At 42.2% G+C, this 26,371-nt stretch overlaps 1 protein-coding gene across 3 annotated transcripts in view; it reads left to right on the plus strand.

The window, feature by feature from the left end:
- Positions 1–26,371, plus strand: part of gpm6bb (glycoprotein M6Bb) — a 42,220-nt gene that overhangs the window by 8,591 nt on the left and 7,258 nt on the right. The window contains exons 1-2 of one of the 3 annotated variants that reach the window (XM_050048035.1): positions 13,329–13,792; positions 25,297–25,483. In XM_050048035.1, coding sequence (XP_049903992.1) covers positions 13,744–13,792; positions 25,297–25,483 — 236 coding nt within the window. In that variant the 5' untranslated portion in view covers positions 13,329–13,743. Of the gene's footprint in view, positions 1–13,328; positions 13,793–25,296; positions 25,484–26,371 lie in introns of those variants that run through there. The other 2 variants (XM_050048037.1, XM_050048036.1) reach the window with 2 other exon arrangements.

A 26,371-nucleotide genomic window follows, 5' to 3' on the forward strand; every position in this document is an offset into this window, starting at 1 on the left:
TCTGCTTTTCAACTGTGGGAGCCTGTAGGATTGAGCTGTTGGCTGTGTGCCCACTGAGTGTATTCAACCCGCCACAGATAGGTCTTTGTCCTCTGCGCTTTTACGCAGCTGCTAAACAACCGTAAGACAAAAGCATCTGGGGTACCCCAGCACACCAATGAGAAATGTCCACCATATGAAGAGCCATGCCAGACAGCCTGAGACCATTTGGATGCAGCTAAATGCTACGCTTGGGATGAATTAAGCAGGAATTTAAATGAATACCCATGTAACCCCTTATGACTTTTTCCTTGCCTCTTTATCCAGGATTATGCGTAAAATCCTACTCAAGATGTTCAAAGATGCTTTCTTGATAACGCAGTCATAAAAACAAACCCTGTGAAGGCTGATTTCTTCACAGCTTGTTGTGTTGCTTATCTGAGATGTTGCAGAAAAAGCACATGACACCTCTTTGCTCATGTTGTCGTAATGTGGTGCTGCATGTGACACAGTGAAACCAGCGTTAAAGGCCATTGGACACACACTCTCTGTCTGTCTCCTGCCAGGAATCATTTTCCTGCCCAAGGAAAAGGTTTCCAAGTAAGAGTTTTCATTGTCTGCTTATTATCCTCCGGAGAAAAGCTTGATAGGCAGGAGGAGGCACTTCTGCCAAGCAGATGAAAATCTGCAATAGCTGAGCTTTTATAAAGCGACAGCTGCAGGAAACCCAATAGCTGAGGGAGAGTGTTTGGGGGAGCTGTTTGCTTCTCAGACTGACTGTTTGGGAGTTTGAGAAGATGGATTTCAATTTGAGTAAATTGTTGAGCGCTGGTTTTGCAGAAAAAAATTAAACATACTTAACTCAAGCCCACACAAGCAAGTCAGTGAGTAATGTGTGATGCTTTTACCAGTCGCACACGTCACCATTTTTGAAAGCTTTTTTGTCATTTACTATGCTGTAGGTCAATTTTAGAGGAAAGAGGGACATACCAGCTAACAGCAGCTTCAGGGGAGAGGAAATCCCAGATGTTTCTGTCTGAAAAACAGCTTGACCCCCATCACCACACACACACCAGAGGAGAGATCGGTTAGCAGTATGAATGTTACAGCTACACCGCTGAGAGGTCTCGTAAGTCATCTTAGCTTCTGACCTCCACTCTATGGGAAAACAATACTGTAACAATAGTGTCCACAGCTGAAAATGGAAAAGTAGCGCTGTGATGGAAGGAGCACAGTGAACTCTCTGCATCGCATAATCCTGTGTGTGGGTCAAAGTTTGCAAATGTGTGCATAGAGTTCCTTATGTTTGCAAGTCATCCCATGACGTGAGGTGTACATACCCCTCGGCTTAAGAGTTGCTTGTGATGGCCTTGTGTTTATTGTTGCTAGACCGGTTTAGTGTACATTTTTCAAGACAGTATAAGAACATCATTTTATTGAGCATATTGTTAGTTCAGGCAGGACACAAAGTCAAGCTCAGCTCACATCCCAGCTACATCAGCTGATCTCAAACAGTCCAATCAACTGATGGAAGGGAGTCAGCTGATAGATCACATGATTCCTTTCTATGCAACCAATTGGCAAATCTCATTCAGGGCGCCCTATTTAAACTGCTCTGGCCTGACTGCTGTTGCTACTTCCTCTGCAAGCTGCTTTGCAACCCTCCTCCACCCCAGCTCCTCCTTTTCATGCTGTGCCTGACTTATCAATGTCATTTCTGTTTGTCATTGATGCTGCTCTGTTCTGTTCCTGGGGGGTCTTTGCTGCTGCTCTCCCTGCCTTAGGTTTTCAATTTAGGCGCATGGAAGGGCAGGGAGGTTTGCTCTCTCTGCCTCAGGCTTTCCTCGTTTGCACGTGGAAGGGCAGAGAGGTGTGCTCCATCTGCCTTCAGACTTTTCACAGAGGCGCATGGAAGAGGCTTTCTGCGTAGGCCTAGGAAAGGCAGAGAGGCCCCAGAACAGAGCCATGCCGCCAAATATAATACTGCAAATGGAAATAAAGTTTTCTTTGAATTAAGTGTTCCTAACTGAACTGTATTTATTGTTTTTAAAGGAGCTGTACATTCAGAGCACATCTATGATTTAGTGTCTGGGCCAGGATTGCCTGCACATGGCTCTCAATATGGAGGTGGCTGAGTCAGTGGCTAGCAGCTAACGGTGCTTGAAGTGTCAACAGTGCTAACAATGGCAACAGTGATGACAGAGTTAACCTTAACCTGTGGGGGGAACCAGAGGGTCGGCTCTAGGCGTTATCAGCAGTAAACAGCATATGAGTACAGTCCAGAGCAGTGGTGATAAATTAGCCAGTGGGATACACACACAGGGACTCACATGCACTAACATGCATGCTCGGCTGACACGGCTACCTCAACAAAGTACAGAGAAGCTCGGGTAAGAACACACACAGAGTAACTGTGACTTAATCCTCTGCTCAGGACACCTTTACTCCACTGTATCTTCACATAGTAAACACTGGTTTGCTGCTGTATTAATGCTCTGAGGGCCGAATTCACAAAAGGATTGCGTGGCTTTTGCCGCCACTAAACCAGTAAAAATGGAGCAAACAGATACCGTTTAATTCACAAACCACGCGCAGAGGGTGAAATGTTCCACTAACTGCGCTGCCAAGCAGATTGCTTCTCGGTGCTCCAGTGTTATTTGCATGTATTTGAATGTGGTAATATGCATATATTTGGCGCAAAAATTGCCCCTTTCTATGCAAATGAGTCTCATTGATAAACAACGTCTAATTCACTAACACCAGCGCTAATAGCCACACGCAGTTTGAGTGAAGTAAATAACGTCTTTAGAAAGCTGGTGCAAACTGGGCACTCCTCTGTGGAAGCCTCTCGCCCAGACTTTCCAGTGATCGTGGCAGCAGTGATCGTCTGTTAAATCAGTCTGTAAATAATATTTTGACATCATTATTATAATCATTATTACTTTAATGGCATCCGAAGATACTGATGCGTTGAACAGGTGACAGTCTGCGGTCGTCCTCAAAACGCACTTCTGTCACGCATTTCAAAAGCAACTTTCAATGATTTATTTTACGAAACGGGGGAAACAAACGTGAACAAAAACAGTTCCATAATTTATATTAAATTCAAAAGATAACGAAAAAACAGCTACAAGTGAGAGGGAATAGTGATAAAATGGTCAGACTTGGTCAAATCCACAGCAAATCAGGGGCAAATTGCACTCAGCTGCCAAACTTTGTGGGCGTGTTTGCGCTGGTATATCATTAGCGCAATATCCTTTATGAATAGGACGTTAAGACGGAGCAAACTGCAGGTGCAAGTGAAGTGCAATTCAAGGTGCTATCAGCGGCCGCAGTTCATTCTTTGTGAATTCGGCCCTGAGTGTCATATACAGCACCTTTTAAAGTAATTTGAATTTAAGATAAGTTGCTTGTCCTATTTAATTTTGCTCTGAAAACTTATATTCGAAAGGAAAGTTCTTAATAAACAAAGTAAACAGTGCCTTATTTATTTATCAAAGACCAGTTTCAGGGGGTGGAAAGAAGCATTTGTATTTCTATTCCAACAAAATGATTTAAGAAACATGACTCTTTTGTGTACGCTGTGTGTGCAGTGTCCATCATGTGTTTCCATCTACAGAGACTTAATTTGAATAATGAAGTGTACAAAGAATGCGTTTGTAAGTTTGTAAATGTTTAGACACTGATGATGATATAGTGACTGCGCAGCATCACGGTGCCATAAATGGGTTCCACTTTGCACAGTAGATGCTTAAAAACATCCAGTATGATGGACAAAAGGTCATTACACTGTGTGCTGCTGGAAAACTGCCTGTCAGTGCTTAAAGCAATAAAGTAATGGATTGACCCACTCTCGCAGAGGTCAGCCAGGGGAGAGTATATGCCAAGCGCTAGAGAGATTAGCTTCCATCTTTCCCTTGTGATGAGCTGTATTTGCCACTTATTATTAAGCACTTAGTCCATGTCTACACCGCCTCCGTCATGACTCTGAGGACAAACACACCTCTGCAGGGGTGGAAGTGTCAGGTTCAGGTTACGACCAACTCCCTATGCATCCAGGATCCAGCCATAGGACCCAGGGCTTTGAGGCACGAGAGGAGAGCTTTGTGGAACAATGGCATTAAAGTGACCTCCGTGTCATCTGCTTTGTTGTCGCAGCCCTGACGATGAATCCTGACATGATGGGGTTTGGTTGGCTGGTCTGTCTCACCGGCTTGGGCTACAAGTAGTTGTTTCTACTCCTTCTAATGGGGGTTGGGGGAACAGCAAGGAGGAGGGTTTGAGAAGGGTAAAGTCTTGGGTCAGGGGTGAGAGGTTGGCAGCATAAGGCGGAGGACAATAGGATCGGCGGGAGCAAGGCAGAGAAAGAAGTCCCAGCAGCTGGGATAGACACAGAGATGGGTGGGGGCTGTTCATGGGAAGCAACCCCAAGATTAGCTGGAGAGTCTCGTCTGATGTGCCTGTGTCTCCGTGCTTCATTATGTCTCTATTGTGTGTGTGTGTGTGTGTGTGTGTGTTTGTGTGTGTGTTCACATGCCTCTGCCCTGTGCAACAAGTAGGAAAATGAAAGACTGTCTCCAGCCCTGCGTTATTTGCAATCCCAGCAATTGGAGTGTGAGAACATTTGAGCCGTGGAGATCCTGATCAGTGTAAGAACGACATATGAGTGAGACTTTGTGCTTTAACACAATCTTTCGGCCTCCTAACATAACATCCTACATTTTCCTGATAAATATTCATATAGATTTAGTGCCAAATCTAATATGCTTGTTTTGCACTCTGTGGTCTTTGTGTTGAGCTAAATATAAACATGCTTACGGTGATAGGTATTGTATTTAAAGGATTAACACCACTAAGAGAAGGGACCCTGCGGGATTTATTTGTGCTCTCAGTGCCGTTTAATGGACTGTCATTCATTTCAAATGGCTTTGGGAGGTGCTCAACGTCAAAATGACTGCGGGGTGGGTGCAGTTTGCAGTTAATGTGTGCACAGAAAGATGGATATGAGGAGAGTAGATGGATTAAATCAGATTAGAAGGACATCTACACCTTAGGGGGCCATGATTACACGTGCATGAGGGAGCCCTTAAGCGACTTTAATCAATATTTTTATATAAACAATGGATCGCTTGACTGCTTGTATGTGGAAGGTGTCGCTCATAGTGACAAACCCACAGAAAATTATCACTGCTTTATTGCATTTTTTTTAGCTCATTGATTTAGTTGAATAGAAATAGTGTATGTTACTTATCCAGCACCAAATCACAGACAGACAAAGAGTTTGTGGAGACCAAATGGAGACCATATCTGCTAGATATAGTTTTAGGGGCAATTTTTTTTTAGACAAAGTTTTGTGTAAGAAAACACATTTTCATAATTTTAGCCCTCAGTTCCATTCGACACAGGCCCCCAGGAATTGCGCTGGGCTTTGAAGCCAATTTTCACAGTGGAATTACGACCTCCAAGTCTGTAACGTGATGCCATTAGGCCCTAAAAGACTTTTCCCCATAGAACAGTCTATGAATCAGTGGAGGATTTTTTTTAGCATCACAACTCCTGCCAAATGACTCATTTAACTATCAGGATTAAATCATTCAGGATCATTCGGTCAGGTAACGTTTGGAAAGTCTAGAAGAGCTGCATGATTAAATCACTTTATCCCCATTCAAGTTTATGGAGTGCTAAACCAGAGGTTGCCAGCTGGGGCAGCAGAAGTGCGCCTGCTCTATGGGCCCAATGATGAGGAATCAGTGCTGATCATCTGGATAATTTCAAACTCTGGAAATTATTTGGCTGTATGCACCACTGAGCAACTTTCATAGGGATGAACCGGATCCAGCCACCAATGCTGTATCCAGGTTTCTTTATACATCCATGATTTGACAAGATGTTACATTGGGTTAATAGGCACTCGAGCTTTCAATGGAATAGTTTTTTGTTTCTCACAAATAATCCCCTCTGAGATTCATCTATTCTAGGGAAACTGCTGCATGATACATGTTGTCCCATATTGCGTACTGATTGCCAAAAATGAACAAAGGAATCTTTTTGAACAACTCTTTTAGTGTTTGATATGTGCTGGGTCAGCCTGTGTTACGTCCTAGTCGTCATGAATGCCTGACTTTTCCCACTCGCCCACTTGCTGTTATTAACGTAGTGCGAAATAATGAGACCTCCACCAGCCAAAGCCAGTGCATTCATGTGCTCCTTGGATGGTTGGTTTACTGACCTCGGTGTGTTCGTGAGCTTTAAATTGTAATTTGGAAACAAAGAATATGTGTTGTATTTTCTTGCTCAGATCACTTAAAGAATATATTGATATAACAAATAGCAAAGGAAATGGGTCAGGCGAGCCATGAAACGGAAACTCATTTTTAAGATGATTTTGACAGTACCTGAATGCAGCACAAGGTTGCAGAGGTAACTGGGACATTTGCTACTTGCCCCTCAAAGAATGACAGATCATTGGTCAGTGACATTTCTGTAACATCACACTGAGCTTATATTGCCTACCTACATACAAGTAAGATACTAACTCAGTGCATTAAAATGAATGAATGAATGAACATTTGATTTATAAATGTATACTCAAACATGATGACTGTATAAAGACACGAGAGATTATTAGCTGTTGAACTTATATGTACCATAACAGAGTGTGAGGAAGAAACTGACACTGTATTTTGCAAAAAGTACCAAAACTCAGAAAAGGTTCAACACATTTACATGCATCAACTCGAAGGAACCGATACTGTGAAAAGGGAAACAAGAGCGTGTTTAAAACCCCCAAACTTCTCTTACAGACACTATTCCGAGGTATCTGGATATTTTTATTACTCTCCACTTCTTGGCAAAGTATGATCTCAATATAGATTGAAAAGACAAGAGGTTATTATGGAGCATTATTCTAACTGGATAATGGAGAGGTGTTTGCTTGCAGTACCTCTTGGCTGGTTCATTGGCTCCATAATGTAAGCGTGGCAGACCACAAAGACGGCAAAACCTCTTCTAGACCAGAGGCATCATTAAAATATTTAGTGCATGCTGAAAGAAAAACAAACAATTATGCAAAGACCTTTACTTTTCTCAAAAAATGGCAGAAGTTCATGGCCTGTATGGGTGGTGGTGGGGTACAACTACTATAAACGCCTCCTCTCACTCTTTCACTCTTTTCTAGGTTTATGTTTCTGTTTCCTGGCATCGATTTGCTCTTTTGACTCCAGACTGAAATTATGAAATTCTTAGTCTTTAGGTTTTGACATTGCATTGGTTTTCTGTCCAGCCAAGCCATAGTGGCAGTTTCCCAAGGTACTGTAAGCTAGGAAGACTGGGTAATACGAAGCATCTGTGTCTCACTCTCCCTGCAACACACTTAGGCCAAAACCACAGTGGCTGTGGAGGTGCCAGAAAGTCAGGGTTGTGAAGTCATTTCTAGAAGAAAAACATGGCTGCTAGGCATCCCTGAGTGAGTGTTGCTCCATTTCCAGACCTAACACGATAGAGTATCACAAACATGCAATTAGCAAAGTGCTGAGTCATACCCTTGGCATTGTTTGGTCAAACACTTGTAATTACACTGGAAAGAAAAATACAATCTGGACAATGAACAGTGGAAGAAACATCAAGACATAAAGTATGTCTCTATTAGAAATGGTTGAAATTTAATAGCAGAGCCGGATGTTCGCTATTATATTAAGTTTTCTTAATGCTGAATTCTTCAGCAAACATTTTTCAGTATGAAGAACTCCGTTCACATGTTTACCAGGCGTGGGGAGTATTCTTTATATGTGAAAAAAGTTGCGTAAAGCCTGTTGTGGCTATAGAGGGAGCTGTGTGAAGTGTCATTAACAGCCTCAAGTGATGTCACTTGAGTCATTGTTGGTTGGTGCTGAAGAGTACAAGTTTGAAAATGAAAACAAACTTGGTGGTGCAGTGTTAGAAAAAAGTGAGATTACAAGATGTCTGTAGCCTGTTCCTCATCTCTGCTTGAAAGTATCAGCTCAAGGCTGGTTTAGGTAAATGTGAGGTATGAGGTAAACATATGCAAAAGTAATCTTTATCAACATAAACCTCAGGCTTCGGACCATTTTTGATAATCCATTTCCGTTTACTTTCGAAACAAGCTGACACCAGCTCATGATGGATTTCCCTATATGTTCACCTGCTCCAGGCACAGTACTGCATGGGTTTACCTTACATACACTGCTACATGTAGCTACATGCTAACGTCAGGGAAACATGTAATCTTGGTTGCTGATATTGTTAACATTTCTCCAATTTCAGATCGTATTCCTGCTGGAACATGTCCAGTTCTAAGGATTTTGGTTTAGAAGCTTTTACTGGAGATTTTTCATATTAGAAAGTTAAGCAAAATATACTGTGTTAGTCAGTCTCCTGACTGCAATGAAAATGCAGAGACATCGAGATATGGAAGACCTGGAAACACTGACCAATCAGAGCAGACTGGGCTTTTCGGGAGGGGGCCTAAAGAGACAGGCGCCTTCTCAGACAGAGGGTAAATATAGGTTTTCCAGGACAGACAGTATGAGGAAAATAGTCTTTTGAACATTAAAGCACAGCAACAAAGAAACCTAAGATACAAGTATGACCCTGAAAAGAAGCATGATAGGTCCCCTCTAAAGGTCCAGGGTGTAGGATTTGGGGGGTATCAATCTGGAAATCCATCGGTTAAAAAAAATTTTTTTTTTCTTCCTTTACCTCTGGAGGCACAGCCCGGAGTTTTTCGACTAACCGGAAGTGCAGGGGCCTCACGCCCTTCACTTCTGGCGGTGCCCCCAGGGAATCGCCGTGTTGTTTACAAATACTTCGGGTAGAAAANTTTATTCAGTTATGGGAAATCACGATGTCTAGAAAGCATCAGTGGCTGCAGCTGACAGGGACAGTTCGCAAAGCTAACATCAGGACGTCATCTGTTAAAAGCCTCCCGTTGCTGGATACGACATGAAACTACTCCAGTTAGCTCAATCATGTTGTAACTGAGACATCTGCTGGAAAAAATTTTTTTTTTCACGTTGACGAGACGGCATCACTGGAGCGGTCGCTATGGACGCGGAGCTTGCTGTTTCTGTAGGTACACATTTCCTGGAGACACCTGCACGTCTCAGCCGTGCCCCCTCCATTGTGATTGGCTAAAGCGCAGCATCGTTCAAACTCAAAGCCCCGCCCTCCCCCCCTCTCTAGTCGTCTTTCACACAGGGCTGCCGACAGATTCTACAATGTAGATTGCAGAATCTGTCTTGAGAGATTTGGGGGGTATCTATTGGCAGGAATGATATACAATATTCATACCTATGTTTTCATTAGTTTATAATCTACTGAAAATAAGAATTGTTGTGTTTTCGTTACCTTAGAATGAGCCATTTATATCTAAATACAGAGTGGGACCTTTTCCAAGAAGGTCTCCATGTTCTTCTACAGTGGCCCAGAATGGACAAATAAAACACTAGCTCTAGTTTTTGTGTTGTCACATCACCCAGTTCTCCTGCACGCTTGGCACACAGGAGAAGTTTCAGTTCTGCAACCTCACCACTAGAGGCCACTAAATCCTACACACTGGACCTTTGAACTGTCCAATAAAAGACAAACATCCAAGGCACTCATTCAAGTTCAAATATAACAGTTGAGAAGTCTTTATTTATGGTACCGTAAAAGATAAAAATACCTCTTAACCTTCTCTCTATGGAAGTTTTCCTCTTTTTTTTATCTATTTATTTTTTCCTGCTCACAATGATGTCGGAGAAAAAGGGATTTTTCTTAGTTTATAGCTTTTTGACAGAGCCAAAAGGAAGCACGAGGATCATTATAAGTCAGCTCGCTGTGGTTTTCCCTCTCACAGTCAACATATTTTGCTCTAATGGATGAAGACAGTTGGCAGATTCACTTTTTCCATTGCAGAGATGTTTCTTTTCTTAGGAAACAGGAATACAACTCAATGGAAGTATTGGGTGTTCGTATGGGGTGACTTTGAGACGTGCATGTTAATGTATTGACTGTACAACAAATCAAATGCAAAAAAAAAAAGTTATACAGAATTTGTAATGCCTTTGTTATTCTGTAGACTCACAGAGGAAAATGGGTCAGCCAAACAAGCGAATGGATCTGTATAATGGGTTTGTAGTGTGCCGCTTTTGTAAACCAATCAATGACTTGGATTCAGCATGGCAAACATGAAAGCAGACATACAGAACAGACTGACCTGTGAAGATGGCCTGCATTTAAATCTAGGACAGTAATGCCGCAAAAGATCAGACGAATGATATTCAACAAATTGCCAAAACATTGTTTATAAAAATCTCTGTCTCCAAAGTACCACTAATCACTGTCATGTACAAGGGAAGGGAATGTTGGAGATTTTTCCATGAGAGCAGCAGAATATTAAGGGGTATTTTGACGACCAGTTTACTTTCTTTTTTGGCTGACTTCTGCTTTTCCGCAGACTTCGGCCTTTCACAATCAGTCATACCTCATACGGTTTGATCTGTCCTCATCTGCTCTGGTGTGGCCAGTCTGCTTTTTCAGGCGGTTGTCAGTGTTCGTAAGTGGTTATTTGGGCCCGGGCACAGACCTGCATCCCTGAGAACTCCTTCCTCAGTGTGAGCCAAGCAGGGTGCAGGTCTTCACGGGTGACTGAACACTGAGTAGCATTCAGGGCCCCCAGTCTCACAGCGTGAAAGGTTGACCCACAATGAAGCCTCCTCCATTTGTATGAGCTTCATCATCATTCAGATTGTGTCCTCAAGTAGGGGAGTGGCGCTGTCTCGACACTGGAGCTGAGCATGCAGCTCTCAGGCTTCGCCTCCTACGTTCACACGAATATTCCCACAGCCACTCAGCCTGTCACAGTATTTTTGGTAGAGCTCCAATCAGTCTGTTGCTCTTTATGAGTCTAACAATACCTTTCATGCTCCATTCATCTGGTACCACTTTACGTAAGATTTGGTCATTAAATGATTTTTGTCAATAAATCACATGACTACTTACAATGAAAGGGGCTCATAGAGATAAGCCCACAAAGCATAGGCGTAGATGTTGGGGTGGGAGTGGAGGGGTGAACATATCCCCCTCAACAATTAGAACATGTACATTTGTCTCTTTCAATAAAAAACATGAAGCAGAGGACTTTCATTGTGATGGAATTAAAGACATTTACACCACAAATCAGTGCAGAAAAGGCACACATTTGGACAAAAAAAAAAACAGAGTGCAGGAAGTTAAGTGACGCTCACAATTTCCTGGGGTGAGAACCCCCAAACCGACCATTTCTGCCAGCTGTTTCCAGCAAAAATACATCACCTGCTCATAAGGTTGAACATCTAACTACAAGAGAAAGACATTTTTCTCAGGAGTTGGTGGAGACCAAAACAGAGCTTAAAGCAGGGTGAATGTTGAATTCATCAGGTGGCTACTGATGTAGTTAGATGTTGATGTTTGGTTGAATTTAGGTTGTCAGGTGAACAAAAATCAATGTCAGGACAATGTCTAATGCCAACATCAGTTTGACTTAGAATACTGACGACAGATGATGTTGACATTTTGTTGGTTTTAACTTGTGAAGTAACCAAAATCCAACGTCTTCCAAATGTCTCATGTCAACGTCAAGCTCACGTAGAGTAATGACATTTAGTTTTAAGATATGGACAACAAAAGTCAGCGTCTGTAGCGTTCACACATTGTAAAATTCTAACATCATTAGACAATTAAAATATCTTCAACCAGATCTTCATTCCAACCAAAATAGCTGGGCAGAATTACAACTTTAAATGAGTTCTAATACTGGATTTGGACTTTCTACATAAATATGTGTTGACGAAATACATCTAAATACAGTACGCAATTGCCTTTGAAATCAGTTCTTCATCTTTGATTCAAAAATCAACCTATTCTGTGGGTCCACAATAACAGACTCCCATTCACTGTCTATGAAGCAGCTCCGGACTTTATACTTGATGACATCCCAAGTTTGAAACTTACTTTTCTGGTGTCTGGTGTTGAGAGCTTGTCTTCGCAAATACTGATTGAAGTTCCCTAGGCCATGGAAATGACATATTGGTTTTCTCCATTAGGTGGTGTTTTCCTTTGAATAATGTAAGCCAAAACGCATGATTTTAATTACAGGGTACATTTGTCATTATTTACAATCTAATACAGATGTTTGTTTATAATAGAATGCATCAAAGTAAGTCTGAAAACACAGTGTGACCAAGCCTGGTCACATGTTTTGAATTTCCTTTTGCATATGTGCAATAAACTGAAATATTTTGTTCTTTAAAAAGGCTGCAGATGAGTCACTGGCTTGTTTTGATTCGGTTGTACTCAGTAACTTGGATCTGCCTCTCTGTGGTGAAGTATGTGACACATTTAGTTGTGTATCAGCTACTTTTTTTAGCTTCACTTGAGCTCTTTGGTAGAATGAATTCGGGAATCACAAGCACGGCTACCTTAAAATCAGTTGTGTTCTTGCTCATAAAAAGTTCAAACCATCATCGCGGCTACATATGGGCTGGAGTCGTTCCTTCCCCACATCACAGGGATGTCAGTCCTCCCGGCGTTTTACAGGGCTGACGGTGAAAAAGCTAGAAGATTAGTGCAGCATTTGTTGTTGTGGGATCCCCGCTAAGTTCACTTCCCTGACCCCTGAGGCTGCCCTCCCCTGCTGATCCCCCTCCTCTCTGAGGTCTGGTATCCGTGAGAAGACCCCACTCCAGCTCCGCTCCAGCAGGGCCCCCCCCCTCCACTCCTGAAAGGCCCTTTCTCTCATTAGCATGCCCCTGGGGCTCCTCGGCCTGCTGTTGCCAAACAAACACAGCCAAGATCTTCTTCCCCGTCTCCCTCGCTGTCTGTTTCTGCGCTCATCCCTCGCTTATTTTTTAACAAGTTGCTTCTCACTGTATCATCCTCTGAGCATTCCCGCACTCCTCCCTCACTTTATCAGCTTAAATTCTTCATCTTTCCGTCCCTCATGATTCTCTGGATCTTCCATTTTCACATGCCGTTTCCTCTGTTGTTTGCACCGGCCCAGAGGACGCTCTGTGACCTTGTTAGGGAAATGTAGATTTGCCTTTCTTTCCTGTGTCCCTTTTTTTATGTGAGTTAGAAGCCACCAGATGGAGGGAAGACAGCGGTCAGAGGTTGCTAATGTATGCTGCAAGAGCAGAGGGCATATGGTGCCAATCAGAGGATGAAGGGCTAACCCCCCCAAACACACCGCAGCATGCACACACACACACACTCACTCCCCCTCTCTTAAACTGTGGTTGGATGCAAATAAAGAGAGGTGATTGTGCGCCTATATGCTTTCTGCCCCTGGTAGGTTTTCACCCTGTCAGTCGACTAAAGTGGGGGTCCCTCCTCACCCATCTGCACCCTCTCTGTGCAACAACCCTGTTCTCACTGGATGGCTATTCAAGTTTGAGACAAGAGTGCCTCAGAGGGGACCAAGATTTGTGTGTCAATAGGAGCACAAATTAATTAGACTGAAACAGATACACATTCAGATCTGGTTTGGAAGTGATATATGACCGGGACACAACCAAATCTCTTCTAACAAGACCTCTGCATCCCGGAAAGGTGTGATGTACAGTGGAGCGGTGCCTTTGTGAGGCGGCGAACGTGGAGGAGAGAGATAGCAGGAACGTGCAGGAAGGAAGAAGAGTGAGCGAAAGAGGGAACGGGAGAGTGAGGGGCAGAAAGGAAGAGAGAATTTGCTGAAAGGAAGCATTTTTGTTGGATGGGAGAAAAACAACCATGGAAACTCCATCAGAAGAAAACCAAGACCAGAGGCAGGACAAAAGAGGTACCAATGAGCACTCACAAAGAGCCAGTTCAGTTCTTTTCACTGCTCTGTTTACTGGGGCTTTAACCTACTCCAGCCTGCTTGGTTTCACTCTGCACAATAGTTGAGTAGATTTCGCTCAGCGGGGACTTAGAATTTTTAAATGTCAGCACAGCATCCTTGTTTCAGTGTTCATACACATAGTTCCAGTTATTGATTGTGCATCACTGTCGTCTCTGTCATGCGTCTAGTGTGTTTATTTCTCTGCAGTATTTTGCTTGTGCTTGTTTTATGATCTAATTAGTTTAAGTATGTGGGATGTTTTTTTTAGCAGACCTCGCTCCTGCAGCAGGAGGGACGCTGCGTTGCCGCTGGTCATCATCATGCTAGTGCCACTTTTGAGGACAATAAGCCTGTTGCAGAATCAACAGCAGATCAATCAAACCTGCAGGGTGCGTTTGAGTTGTTCTTTCAGGGGGTGTGGGGGGGGGGTGATGATTAATGAGGTGGATGAGGCACTGGCAAGGACAAAGATAAATGAAGCAGACATTACCAGTCTCAGAAATAGACAGCCGTGAGGAGTGTGCGTGTGTACACTGAAGAGACAGAGGGAAAGTCATTAACTTGCTCACTGCCTGCTTGTAGGAATCAGCAGGAAACATTGATTTTCCATTCCTTTTTGATTAGAACTTCTATTGCAGGTAAAATATTATTGTATAATCAGACAAGCAAGTTTCTCAAGAAAGGCTGTGGTGCTTGATAATACAATTTGCTGTAAAAAACAGTCTGTAACATTGAAAGCTACCGTTCTAGTGATATTTAATAACCTCTAAATGTGTGTAACTGCAGAGTTTTGTTCTGACTGCACCTTTGACAATGGCGACAAAGCAGGGCATGCAGGGCTGTAACTAAAGACTACTTTCAATTTCAATCTGTCAGAAAATAAAGGAGAAATGTCCATCACAGCTTCCCAGCAGGAAAATCCTCATGTATTAGAAGCTGGAATCAGCCAGTGTTTTTTTTTTTAATCTTAATGAATGACTTGAAAGATTAACTGATTGCAAGAATTGTTAATAAATTTTCTGTCCATCGCCCTAATATTTATGAACTCATCGCAGTTATTATAAAGACACTAAGAGATCAAATCTGACCCCCTTTAAACCTCGCAATAAAACACATCTTGTATCCAGATTGTTTCTAGATATGATTTAACCTGATTACATTAACACCTGGTATAAATATGCATCTCCTGTGTCAGCACTAAGATCCAATTAAGATCTGATCACTCTGTCCAGCTCAAACAACCAGACATCACTCCTCTTGTTTGTGCAGGTCCAAAAAATAAATAAATAAATAGAAAAAAATATATAATAATAAAAAAATAAAATAAAATAAAAAATAAAATAAAATGAAATAAAAATAAAAATAAAAATAAAAATAAAAATAAAAAATGAAATGAAATGAAATAAAATAAAAACCAAACGAACAAACAAAAAATTGTATGGACTTTTGCTTGCTTTTCGAAGCAGGGGAGGAGTCGTGTTCAACAACTGGAAACTGTTCTATTATGCAGCTGCTTTTACTTCAGCTTTGGTCAGTGCCACAACTGTCTAGAGGATGATCTGGATGCAGTTAAGACTGGTGGGAGAGGACAGTGATGGTGACCTTTACGGATGAAGACTGTCAAATTTGTATATATCTTCAAGCTTTCTCACAGCGTTTTTTTTCTAGTAGTTTCGCTCACTAACTGGCTAATGGCTACTACCATGCTGGTTTGGAACAGTGGCATGCGTATGTTGATTAAAAACATAGTTGCATTTACACTAGTGTTCAATGTGGTCAAGGTGGTTTGGCAAGTCAGGATCCATCCTAAATGCGTTTTGGGTGCATATGCTTGTTCTTTCATGTGGTCAAGCACTATCCGATTGAAATTCGATCACCCTAAGGCATGTTGCCAGGTGTAAAGGGGGCCTAAGTATACCCCTCTGTACACAAATAGAGCACAAGACCTATTATAATCCAAATGCTCTATGCCCACTAACTGGACAAGGGGCAGTAGGCTTACCTGTCACATCTACAGCTCTGTACATCATCATCCAGCCATTGGTCACACACTTCTTTTGGGATATTTATGTTTATTAGGACAGTAGAGAGCTGACAGGAAATGATAGGATGTCCCCAACCAGGAACATTGTAATCACATGGTCGGGGCTCTGAGCTGTGTCTGTTTAAAACAATCTGTTCCTTGTATGAGAAAGCTCAAGCAGGGTCGGGAACCTGTGGGCTTGTAAAGCCCATTGAGACACTGTATGTGATTGGCCTATAAAAGGAGTTGACCTGACGTGACTCTCCCATCATTTATTTGCACATCGCACAGCTCATGTTCACAAATTTACTCCCTGACTGTACCCAGGCACACTTTTTATGAGCCATTACGGCCATCATTGCCTTTTATTGTCATCGAGTACATCCACACACTCCCTCGGCTCCTTTCACACACAGCCATGGGTGAGCTGCAGTCAGCAGCTATTAGCAGACAGAGCATAAGTTTCCCCTTGTAAGATAAGTAAACAGAGCACTTTTTGACGAATTGGCAGGCTCCGATTCCCTCCGTCCCTCGAGGATGGCCATTATAGCCATTATGGCATTTTTAAGTCTCCTCTCAAAGTGGAGAGTGTGGAAAATGAGACTGTTTCTCATAAATGGTGTTCTGGCAGCTCGCCCCAATGAAGCAACAAACAACAATACTTAACATTAGCTGTAAACAGACACATCTGTTAGCAATGAGGCTGGATGCTAGATTTAAACTGGATGGCGTTTTTGACGGAGCTGGAAGCCAATTTCTTGTTCAGGGCTCAAACGTGAGATGGAAGAGTTGCAATGTCTTCATTACAAATTGTGTGTGTCTGTGTGTGTTTATTTGTGTGAGTGGGATTTATTTGTATACTGTGTACATGCTTTCACTATGAACATGTGATTATGTGGTGCTTCTATGTGGTGCTTTGTTGTTTATGTAGATGTGGGTGTGTCCGTGTTTGTGTTTGTGTTTGGCACGGACATCAAATTGAACAGTGTTTTTCAAAATGTCTGCTGCTCATTTGATCACATCCAGTCGGTGTTTCTTTACGCAATCAGAGGTGAATTTAGACATTTTTCCACTGAGGGTCCCAGCTGTTGGAAGATTTCAGCTTTGTGGTGTTGGCAGGCTGTGTCCTCGTGATGTGTGTTGTTGAAGGATGAAGGGAGGTGATGAAGCAGAGCCAGCTGCAGGGGTTAGTGTGATGAGTCTGGGCTCAAGCAAACAGCAGTGATGCATGGATGGATTCACCTGTTTGGAGACACCTTTGCTGTTGTTTGGGCCTCTGGTACTCATCAAGTACAGTGCACACAGCACACTATAGATGACAGCTTCTTTATATTTTGCATACAAACCAACCAAAACTGATATAGGTACACTCTCTCGGGCTGCTACTAAGGATTTGTTTTATGGCTTTATCTACCAAGACTTTTTTGTCTCCAAATGTCTTGCTTTGTTTGACCAGAAGTCCCAAACCCCAAGATAATACTTTTATTATCAAAGGCAACTAAGAGAACCAGATAATCTACAAATTTAAGAAACTGGAACCGGTGAATTTTGACCAATTTTGTATAAAAAATCACTTTTCATGAATCATTTATCAAAATTGTGTATTTTTTGTTGCTCAACTAAGCAACTATTAATGAATCAACTAATCAGTGCTGCTCTAGCTCCTGGAATACTACCTGCCCCCAGGTTTTCTGTACACAAGTTTCTGGTAATTTGATAAACAGCTTTATTTAAGAAAAAGACACTGTATAGACTACAATATAGATATCTAGATATAATATAGACTGAAATAATAAAAGTGCAGTTGATATTGTCCTTTTAATGATGCAGATTCCCCAACAAATTTGCAAGTAATCAAATAACCAAAGTCCTGAGCACCCTGGTGGTCTGGGGTTAAAGGGACAGTTCACTCCAAAATCAAAAATACATATTTTTACTCTTACCCTTAGTGCTATTTATCAGTCTAGATTATTTTGTTGTGAGTTACCAAGCATGGGAGATATCAGTCATACAGATGTCTGAATTCTCTTAAATATAATGGAACTAGATGGCACTTGGCTTGTGGTGCTCAAAACGTCAAAAAAATAAATTTGAAAAACTCAACAGCGATGTGTCTTTCCAGAAATCCTGACCTAGTTACTCAAGATAATCCACAGACCTTGTTGTGAGCAGTTTCATGTAAGAACTACTTTCTTTCTCCAAAACTACACCCACCAAATGTATAACCATAAAGAAGGAAGCGTAGGCTACATCTACTCGTGGACGAGAGGTTTGTGCTGGGGACAGCGCGAGATGTAAACATTAATGGCGTCCTGATCAACTGAGCTGTAACATAAGCTAGCTCAGTGGTGCTAGGTGAGCCAGCAGTAGATCTGCGCTTCCTTCTGCGTGGTGATACAGCTGGTAGGTGTGGTCTGGTAGAAAGAAAATAGTCCCTACATGAAAGTGCTCACAACACGGTCTGTGGATTATCTTGAGTAACCAGGTCATGATTTCTGGAAAGAGACATTGCTGTTGAGTTTCCAAATGTATTTTTTTCAAACCTTTGAGCACCACAAGCTGAGTGCCATCTAGTTTCATTAAATTGGACATCTCTACAACCAATATCTCCAACACTCTGTAACTCACACCAAAATAATCTAGATTGATAAATAGCACTCCAGGTAAGAGAAACAATATGCGTTTTTGATTTTGGGATGACTTGTCCCTTTAAGGCACTAAACATGAAAGGCAGGGACCTTTGAATGTCATGCCACCTTTCTTTTTCCCCTAATTTCTCTTTCTATGTACTGCTGGCTTTCAAGCAAGGTATAAAGTGCTCAAACAAAATGCAGCTGACATACAGTAAACCAAGGGGGCTTGGGGCCTTTGAAAGTCTGGGGCACTGGGTAGGCCCGCTTTGTAATCCTGCATCATGGTTATTTACTTAAAGCTGATGCACCCTTGCTTTCTTGGTCACCCTGCCTCGCTGTGTCTGTTTGTCTGTCCCCAGATCGGTCTTAATGAGCCATCTCATTCACACATTGGATGATTTGAGCTGCTTTGACAAACAGGATCCTCCTGGAGTGTGAAGTGGCTGCTGCGGCCCATTGTGGCCGAGCTGTGCGCAGTGCTGGAGGGGCACACAGGATGGAGCTCAGCGGTGGGCTTGTCCTGGGCCTCAAGCCTGTGGGGCCGGAAGAGCGGGGCTGTGGTTCACTGCCATTCTGAATGGCCCCTGAGAGTCCAGTGTGATGGACAGTCTAGGGCTACACACACTGGCTCTTTGTGTCAGAGCTTCTTGGACTCTCTCTCTGTCTCTATTTTTTTTCTGTCTCTCACACAAAGTCATACATATACACACACACACACACACACACACACACCCTTTCTCCTCGTGATCCCGATGTGGCGAATGTGGCTTCTGCTGTGAGGCCTGACATTGTCATTACAAACAGTCGCTAACTTGTCTGTGTTTCTCTCCCTCTCACTCTATTTTGCAAACTCTCTCCTCCTCTCATTCATGTGCTGTAGCGATGAGCTGGAGAGTGGAGAGTCTTGAAGTGGTTGGAGGTCTAACCAGGAGTATTAGTCAGGGACCGGGAGCATGTGAAAGTCATCAGAGGGAAAAAGGCCCGACATGATTTTCATTTATGTGTCCGCTCCACTCCGAACAAGCCAGCAAGATCCATTTAGTACAAGCTTGTTGTTGAGAGAGTCACCAGCTCCTACTGTTATCCCCTGCGGAGGAGGGTGATTTGAGCTAAAGTCTGCCCCGCAATATCCTGTACTCTATGAAATCCCACACAGTCCACTCAGAGGAAACAGTCTATACTTTGCTGTGTGGTAGGTTTACTGATTTACTGACTGCCTATCTTATAACTCTCAAATACACGTTACAGCATCCTCTATGAAATTTGTGGTCGCCATCAATCTGTCTAATTACAGAATCAACCATCCTCTTTGAACTAGACTTTTTTATTTGAATAGATGCAACTTGGAAATAGAATAGTACATCTGATAAGAGATCTTTGTTTTCAAGGTAATTTTTTTAACAGTAAATTTAAACAATTGTTTACTTATTTCCTTTACTGCTAAGTGCTCTTGTATCTGTCTGACAGGGGTGTAGTGCTGCTGAAGTGCACTAGAATAATGCTCCACAACTGTTTTTCTTAAAGTGAGGAAATGAAATATTCACAATTGCATGTACGTTTTCTTAAGAGCTTGAAGATCTAATCATCACTTAAGCGTATGTCATGCAAGAAAGTCAACAAAAACTACTGGAGTGGCTTTGACTTTCATGCAAGAAAATATTCCACCTTAAAAATTGCCAGTACCTGCTACGTGAAGACAATTTAACTATTTATAAAGTCTGTCTAACATTTGAACGTATGGTCTGTTATAGTGGACAAATGTATGTAAACTTGCCACTGTAGTAACAGTGGTCACATAACCAACGAAACGAGCCGCAACTTGACTGTGTGCATGCACAGATGTACACGTCACAGGTGCGCTCCGGTAACAAATAGCACAACACCTTTGCTGTCCAATAAATACAGTATGAAGCTGTTGGAGTGTTATCATCACCACGAGGTTGCCAGGCAACCAGCGCAGACCTGAACCCAAAAAATAGTTCTTCACAAAAAGCCATAAATTGACATTTTCCCACTTTGTTTTTGACTGAGTATAAAAAGAGATGTAATGGGTTAAATCTGTCAGATTTAAAGTTGAAAACTGAAAGAGCCAAGGAGGCTGTTTCATTGTGGTTCCAGTCTTAGTGCCAAGCTATGGTAACCGGCCGCTGGCTGTAGACCTTTGTCAATGAAATATGAGAGTTGTATTGGTTTTCTCATTCAACTCTTAGCCAGAAAGCGAAAACATGGATTTTACAAAATGTCAAAATCTAACCCAACAGTTAAGCCTCACCTCTTTGGGGGACAAAATGAAAAAATAAAGATGGCGTCAAAAAAATCTCAAAACCCACCAGTGATGATAAAGCCACTGGAGGCGACGGCCAATACTTTGGCCTGATCTTGTGTAGCCAGTGGATGTCCGGGCCAAGACTTCCTCTTCCATGTGCTGGTCAGTTCAGCTCATCCCTATGAACAGATAAATACAGATAAATTAAGTAAAAACTACTATAAAGCTAACTCGTGAGAGAGATTGTATTATGGCCAATGCTTTTCACTTCTCCACGCGAACTGTTAACCTGCCGTTCAAACATGATTGGTCAATACTACACAGACTGCAAAGGGACTACAAACAGAAACCAGAACACTTCCGATATCAAACCATGTCCAGTCGGGTACAGATTCTGCATATATATATCTTTCTTTTCTTCTTCTTGCTTTTCAAAACAGAGTTAAAAAGTGCTTTACATGTCAATAATTAAAACAGACAAGACATGAAAACAACAACTTTTAAGATAATGGATAAAAACACTAGTGTATAAAAACTGAGGACATAAAAGACAGGTTAAATGAACTTAAAACTCAAGTAAAATCAGGAAAGGCGCTCTGATAAAAGTACGTTTTAAGAAGGAACTTAAAAGAGATCACTGACTCAGTCAATCTGATTTCCTTGGGCAGACTGTTCCAGAGTCTTGGCCCCTTTAGTTTTCAGACAGGCCTCTGGAACAGACAAAAGACCTCCGCCTGAGGACCTCAAAGTACGTCCTGGCATGTACGGCACTAAGAGGTCTGAGATATTACTGGGAGAGAGACCTTAGAGAGCCTTAACTGTAATCAATAACACCTTAAAATCTATTCTAAAACATACTGGGAGCCAGTGTAAGGAGGCCAAAACTGGAGTGATGTGATCATGTCTCTCAGTTCTAAGCTGGAAGCCTGGCAGCTGAATTCTGTACAGTCTGGAGTCGATTAATAAACAGATTCTTCCCACAAAACTTATTCTTAAACACGTGATCATCTATGAAGTGGGATTATTTAATGATAAGGATGCATGTAATATCTCACAGACCCTTAGATTACTTCAAAATCCCACTTCTACTTTGGACCCATTGACTGATTGAGACTGATTTTGCTGTGGTGCAGACTACTGTTCCCATGGTACAGCTTAAAAGTGGTGTTGGGCTTTGATGTCATTTCTGTCTCCCCCTGATGTCTAATACCAAGACTTAAGCTTTCACAGAGGCCCTTTGTGAGCAGAGTGGTATTCCTGAGGCTGCTAATAGTTGAACCTCGTCAGTGGGTCTGTCCTCATGCCAGTGTTTTTTCAGTCAGCCCGAACAGAGTTATACTAACCTGCCAACATGTCCAGTCCAGCTGTGAAAATACCACCTTGGATTTATTGTGTTATTAAGGATAACAACCAGTAAGTGACACAAGCTCTATCCACGGAGAGACTGAGAGAGAGAGAGATGTCTAACCAATATTCTCAGTCTGAATGGATGGATGCTTCCAAAGCAAACCACTCCTTTTTAATGGACACTAATCAAACGAATGGCTTATCGATCGCATTGGTGGCTTTCAAACATGATGTACGTTTTCTCTCTCTAAGTGCTCCAAGTTAGACAAGCATAGCAGATGCAGACATGTCAGTCTGACCTTCTCCATGACAGGCTCCAGGGGAGAGTGGTACATGGTCAACGTGACATTTTAAAGCATTTCATATGTTCGGTATAGACTGCCCGGAACACAGTTTTGTTTGTAACAGCTGTAGACGCCTTTTTTCTCATTTTCAGATCCAGTAACATTCAGGCAATTGAAGCAGACTGACTGTCATGATGATATCACGGCATTCAGCCTGTGCTATCAACTTCTTGACAGTTGCTCTAATGGGAATAGTGATGCATTTCAAGGCAGGGTTTGAAGACAAACAGACACTTAATGAGATGGGTAGTCATGCTGATTTCCATCCATGACATGACACAATTGATTACACTCAGATGAATTCATAATAAACCAGTGTGACTGTTGCTGCTGCCTCTGTCACTCTGTGCACATTAAATATGAGCTATTTGAAGGCGCAGTTTTCATGTGGAAACATCTCTTCTCTTCAGGAGGGTGAATCATGAGAGCTAGTGGGTTTATGGCAAATAGTAATTCTGCAACCAGTTCAGAACTACCTGACAGTGACATCCGCTACAAGAGCAGTTCGTCCTTTAAATGGTCTGTATTTACTTTGCAGCTGGGCTCAATATCCTGTGGAGCTCTGCGCTCTGACTCCCAGCAGCCCACTCGCCCTCCCCCGATACGTTCATCAGAGAAATGTGGGCTGCGGTAGAAGTTAGCGACTCTGCTGTGGGCACACTCATTGAGTTGTGGTTAACATGCTGCCATGGCAACTCCTATTCACTCACCATGGGACAAAAATGTTTTTATCTCCCTGTACTACACAAACAGTCAGGGTGAAGCGTCTGACTGCAAAAGTGTTGGCCCAGCAGCAGTATATCTGCTTTAATTTCCTTTTGTTAGGGCAACCAGCACAAACACAGATGAACTTTCAGGGTTCTCGTCTCATGGAAGGGGAAAGCAAGAAGAAAATATTTTTTGGTTTGTTTTCTTCAAGAAAAACAGAGATGTTTTATTGAGATAAGCTCTGCTGCTCCCAATTTATTTTTCCATTACCTAAGAAAAAACAATTTTAATTTGAAAAAACTTTGAGTGTGATAGATTATGATCAGCAGTGATGTGGTGGTTCACTTTTACACTGTAACTGTTAGTTACGGTGTTTTCAACTCCTTTTCCATCAAAGGAGCCCCCAAACCCCTGTTTCATGTGTCCCCACCCAAGTTGAAACAAATCCTATGCCCTTGGGACAGGTTTTATGGAAACTTTTGTCTGATCATTTCTACTACGTTGTCTTGTTCCTATTAGATAGTCTGTGCTTGGGTAATGATGATGCCATCTGAACATTTCTTTAAAGCCACAACAAGCCTAATTTTCTGCAGGACTCCATAAACCAGCATTTGGAGATGTGTTTGTCTGATGTACGGAAGTCTGTACGATTAACTTTCGGTCTAGCTCCTTTTTGGTCTCCACCATCTCCTCGGTTCACTATCTGCTTGCTAATTTTGTCAGTTACTACTTCTTAATGCAGGGTAGTGTACTAAGGGTTGATCAGGGTCGATAAGGGTTGATTTTTTTTCTCGTAAAACAGCTGCCTACTGCGTTGAAAAGCATTGCTGATGAGAGAGAGTGAACCAAAACAGCAACATTTTGGGCTGGAAAAGTAAAACACAGCTTAAAGGGGCTAAAATTCTCCATAGTGATTTTCACTTTTATGCATCTCAATTTGCACATAAAATCTTGATGGAAACACCAAAAAAGGTGGAAAGGTTGGTGTATTGATAGTAAGTAAATGCAACTACTATTCCGTCATCTCGTTGCACCCTCTTCTGCAGCAGCACCAGACTGGAGAATTAGCATCACTTACCACTTATCTCAATGAACCATCTCCCAGTATTCGCAAACAGTAGTGGGTGGAAAAGGGCATACATTTTGTTTCGCCGATTTTCTGAAAAGCCTGTTAATATTTGTGTTAAACTTTTGTAGCTCATTACTATGAGTAACCTTCGTCACACACACAGTGGTTTTATCCATTGTTAATGTAAAGATATTGATCATAGCAGCTTTAGTACTTCCGTTACCGTGTGACATCAGCCATATGTGAGAGCTGTAAAACATAAACAGCCACTGACCTGGATGTCCTGTGACTCAACAACATCCTGTCAGACACATGTGGATCTGATTGGGAGCACACTGTGGTTTGTTCGCATGCGTCCACAGACAGCGCATTGTGGTGACTAGCTCCATTTCACAAGGCACAGGAACACATCGGATGAGGCAGATCCATCTGGGTCACTTCATTCCCTCGTTGTGAGTTGCCATTGATTTCCATTACGGCTTAGCTGACACCCATTACTCTGACCTGCTGGATGGCCATTAGTGCGCTTTAAGTGTAGTGATGAATTGTCAGATGAAACATTAAAGGCATTGTGGACTGTAAAAACCTCAGCCTCACATAGCAAACTGTTTCCGCTGGTGCTTACATTGCAGAGGTCTCGAAAGGAAGCACGGTGCATCAAGCGTGACTACAGACAAAAACCTATTTTGAACAGACTTGTCTGTCTGTGTCAGTTCCTTTGTCCTTTTAATATCTAAGTGATAAGTCAGTCAAGCGTTTTGATGAGAGATAAAGTGCCTTTTGGTTTAATTAGTTGCAAAATGCCGCTGTGATACACTGGTGATCTGTCCAGGGTGTCTTGGGATAGTCTCGATGGATGATTAGATGACTCATATGAATATTCATCTCATACTTCATTCCCCTGAGATCACTTCCTGTCCTGCAACTAAAACATGATCCCTTATATGGAAATGGGGGCTGATGTTTACACAGTTTTGCCTTTTAAAGTAAAGCAATTTGGAAAAAAACACTGTTTCCATGATATCAAATGACACTTGTCGCTGATCCAATTTGTCTGTTTTTTTCCCCACAGGTTGCTTTGAGTGCTGCATCAAGTGTTTAGGCGGGGTGCCGTATGCGTCGCTGGTGGCTACAATCCTCTGCTTCTCTGGCGTTGCCCTGTTCTGTGGATGTGGCCATGTGGCTCTCACTGGCACAGTGACCATCCTGGAAACCTACTTCTCCACGGTCACCGAGGATCACGCCATGCTGACTGAGGTGTAAGTGACCTTATGCTGTTTGTATGCACTGCATGGGGGCTTGTAATGCCTGCCTGTGTTTAATACAAAACATTGAGTCTTTAAAGGGCAACTTTTTTTTAAACTTGGACCCGTTTCCCATGTTTTTCTGTCTAAGTGACTAATGGGTGCAACTATTTTTGAATCTGGTCCAGTTTTGAGTGAGAGGGCTGCAGGCGTAGCTGCAATATAAACACATGATTGAACAGTCAATGTTTTGCCACTGACAGGCTCAAATTGTTATTGTAAGTGTTTGACAACATTATGGAAAGGATCCTTACAGAGATAGACCTTTTTGTTAAAGAGTAAGATTCTTTTTGTTTAACCTAAAACAGCCCCAAAATCGCTATTGCCAAACCCACCAGCCTCCATTTAAATAAACAGTAATTTAAGCAGGTATAGAGCCAGCATATTTTCACATCTAACTGGATGAACTAAGGGTTTATTTCAACAGAACCAGACCTGATGATTGTTGGAACAGTGGAAAAATGAACCAAGGCAGTTTTTGTGAGTTTTATTTTGTTCTGCTGATTTTGAGCGAAGTGTGGTTTTATGATGATAAAATTACTGTTTATTTAAATGGAGGCTGGTGAGGTTTGTAACAGTGATTTTAGGGCTGTTTCTGGTTAAACAAAAAGGATCTTACTCTTTAACAAAAAGGTCTATCACAGTAGGGATCCTATCTGTAATGTTGTCGGACACTAGAATAACAATCTGAGCCTGTCAGTGGCAAAAACAAGCACTTTAAGTGGCCGGAAATTGAAGGTGCACACATGCCCAGAGTTGTTAGATTGAAGCTTGCTGGCTGCAGCGCTCTTGCTCGATACAGGATCAGTTTCAAAAACTGCTGTTCCCATTAGTCACTTAGAC

This window comes from Epinephelus moara, chromosome 7, assembly GCF_006386435.1.
Source record: "Epinephelus moara isolate mb chromosome 7, YSFRI_EMoa_1.0, whole genome shotgun sequence".
In the NCBI taxonomy this organism is placed as follows: Eukaryota; Metazoa; Chordata; class Actinopteri; order Perciformes; family Serranidae; genus Epinephelus; species Epinephelus moara.